The sequence below is a fragment of the Pinus tabuliformis genome, chromosome 5_2 (assembly GCF_031772625.1).
Source record: "Pinus tabuliformis cultivar Carrire ecotype Pingquan chromosome 5_2, CPIR1, whole genome shotgun sequence".
Classification (NCBI taxonomy): domain Eukaryota; kingdom Viridiplantae; phylum Streptophyta; class Pinopsida; order Pinales; family Pinaceae; genus Pinus; species Pinus tabuliformis.
This window is the reverse complement of record NC_142306.1, coordinates 424,627,268-424,629,914: the sequence shown is the minus strand read 5'-3', so window position 1 is coordinate 424,629,914 and position 2,647 is coordinate 424,627,268. Positions and strand designations below refer to the sequence as shown.

Below are 2,647 nucleotides of genomic sequence, written 5' to 3'. Positions count from 1 at the left end.
CTTGGCTTCTATTTTGTCCAATAACGATTTCCAAGTAATCTGCTTGATAACAGAATCAGTAAGAGGGGCACCTAGGTATTTTGACGGCAAGTGGGAAATTGTGAATCCTAGGATCCTGGCTATGATCCTTTGCAGGAAGGGAGGGGTATTAAAGAAAAAAAGCTGAGATTTGGACGCATTAATGGAGGTGCCTGAAGCTTCTGAGAAGAGGGAAAGAAGGGATTTGAAAGCAGAGGCTTCTTTAGCAGAGGGATGCCCGAAGAGCATTGTATCGTCAACAAATTGCTGATGAGTTTGGGCTGGTCGCCCATGAAGAGAAATTCCTTTAATGTTTTGAGAGGAAACTGTTGATTTGAGGAGCCTACTCAGGCCTTCAGCCATTAAAACAAAGAGAAATGGAGATAGAGGGTCCCCCTGTCTGATGCCACGAGAGGGGCGAAAGGGATGGGAGGGAGATCCATTCAGAATAACAGAAAAGCTTGGCGATGTGATTAGATTCATGATCCATCTGGACCAGGTTACACTGAAGCCAAAAGCTAAGAGCATTTTGTGTATATAATTCCAACTGAGTTTATCAAAGGCTTTAGAAAGATCCAATTTGAGAAGCATACCTGGTTTTTTGAGAAGCTTTAAAGAGTGGATGACTTCGTTTGAAAGTATAATTCCATCCATGATTTGCCGGCCTTCAACGTACCCTGTCTGTTCTGGGGAGATGAGCAGTGGTAATAGCGGTTTGAGACGGTTTGCAATGACCTTTGAGATTAGTTTGTAAATTACATTACAGAGTGCTATTGGTCGATATTTCTCCGGCTTGTTTGAGGCGGCTTCCTTGGGGAATAAAGCAATAAAGGTTGAGTTGATGGATGGGAGTATCCAGTGCATACTTCGGGATTCTTCCACCAGTTCCCACACTTCCAGTTTTATGTGATCCCAAAATTCATGGAAGAAATTGGCCGTGAATCCGTCAGGCCCTGGCGCTTTTCCATCTTTGAGCTGAGATATGGCATCTTCTACCTCTCTTAGCGTTACAGGCTGGAGAAGTTGTGTGTTGTGATCTTCATTGATAATTTTTGGAATGTGCTGAGTGATGGCTTGGATTGCTTCATCTCTATTTTCATTGGGTTCCTTTAGAATGTCCTTGAAATATCCAGTGAATTCTTTCTCCATATCTTCATGAGCTTCCAATCTATCTCCCTGTTGATTATTAATAAAGGAGATTTTGTTGTGCATGCGCCGTTGGATGGTTGTTTTGTGGAAAAATTTAGTATTTCTTTAGCCTTCTCTAAGCCAGCTTACTCGCGACTTTTTCCGCCATAGGATTTCTTCCTGTTTTTACCTCTCCTCTATTTGACTCCATAGGGTTTTCTCCTGTTGTGTTTGTTCCTCAGTGCATCCTTCCAAAATAAATCTTTTTTGTAATTCTTTCATCTGCTGTTCTATTTTTTGTTTGTTCTGCTGTATATTGCCAAAATGATCTCGGTTCCAAATTTTAAGTGAGTGCTTCAAATGTTTCAGCTTTTGCTGGAACTAATACATCCTAGCTCCTGCCGGCGGAATGAAGGATGTCCAGGCTTGATTGACCACCTCTTTAAAGTTACTGTCAGTGAGCCAGAAGGCCTCGAATTTGAATGGTCTGTTGCTGCTGATGCCAGGTCTGGACCATTGGAGAAGAATAGGCCAATGATCTGAGCCTCCTTGAGGGATAATTTCTGCATTGAACTCTCCGCCTAGGTGTATGGCATTGTCTGATACTAAAAATCGATCTAGTCTTGAAGAAATTTGGTGAGCTCCTTTTCTTTTGTTTGACCAGGTGAAGATGCCATTTGAGGTGGAGATGTCCATGAGTCGGTTATCTTGTATAAATTGCTTGAAGCTACTGCTATCACTATCTAGCCGTGTCCGACCCCCTCTTTTCTCTTCCATAGATTTTATGATGTTGAAGTCTCCTCCGCCTATCCATAAAGGAAACTTTCTGTTTGCATTTAGGATGGAAATCGTGTCCAGGAGATCAGATTTCTTCTGTATTGTTTGCGGGAAGTAAACATTGGTAAGATGCCCATGTATGCTGGTGCCAATGAGGTGAAATGTTGCTTGAATGAGATGCAGAGTGGCATGAAAATTGTCGAGTGACACTACCTGAGGATTCCATAAGATGGCCAGGCCTCCGGAGGCTCCAGAGGAGTCCACTGCTATCGAACTGCTACCTGCCCATACTTTGCTGCTGAGACTATCTATTGTTGAGCTGCTACATTTTGTTTCTTGGATCAATACTATTGCTAGTTTTTCTTTCATTATGATGTTTTTAATTCCTCTGTGCTTCGTGGGACTGTTTAGTCCTCTTATATTCCATGAGAGTAGCTTCATGTAGACGGGGATTTGGGCTTGAAGAACTTGGTCAACTTGGGGAATTGCCCCGAATCCATGAGTATTTCACCTACTGCTATGGTGCGCTGTAAGTCTGTTTTTCTGCCCCTTTTATTTGGTTCTTTGATGATTTTTCTTCCATCCCAATGACTGCCTCCTTGGATGCCCAAACTTTTGTGATGTTGTACTCTTGTGAGATCTCCTTCTATTTTGTCTAATTGCCAGGGAGGGATTGAGTTATACTCCTTTTGCTTGCATGCAGCTTCCAGTTTGGATATGTCCA

General features: G+C 42.5%; 1 protein-coding gene across 1 annotated transcript; it reads right to left on the bottom strand.

The window, feature by feature from the left end:
* Positions 1-1,527: 1,527 nt before the first annotated feature.
* On the bottom strand, positions 1,528-2,364 carry LOC149159412 (uncharacterized). The gene has a single exon (XM_089434297.1). The coding sequence runs from the start codon at positions 2,362-2,364 to the stop codon at positions 1,528-1,530; it is 837 nt and encodes a 278-aa protein (XP_089290423.1).
* Positions 2,365-2,647: the final 283 nt, after the last annotated feature.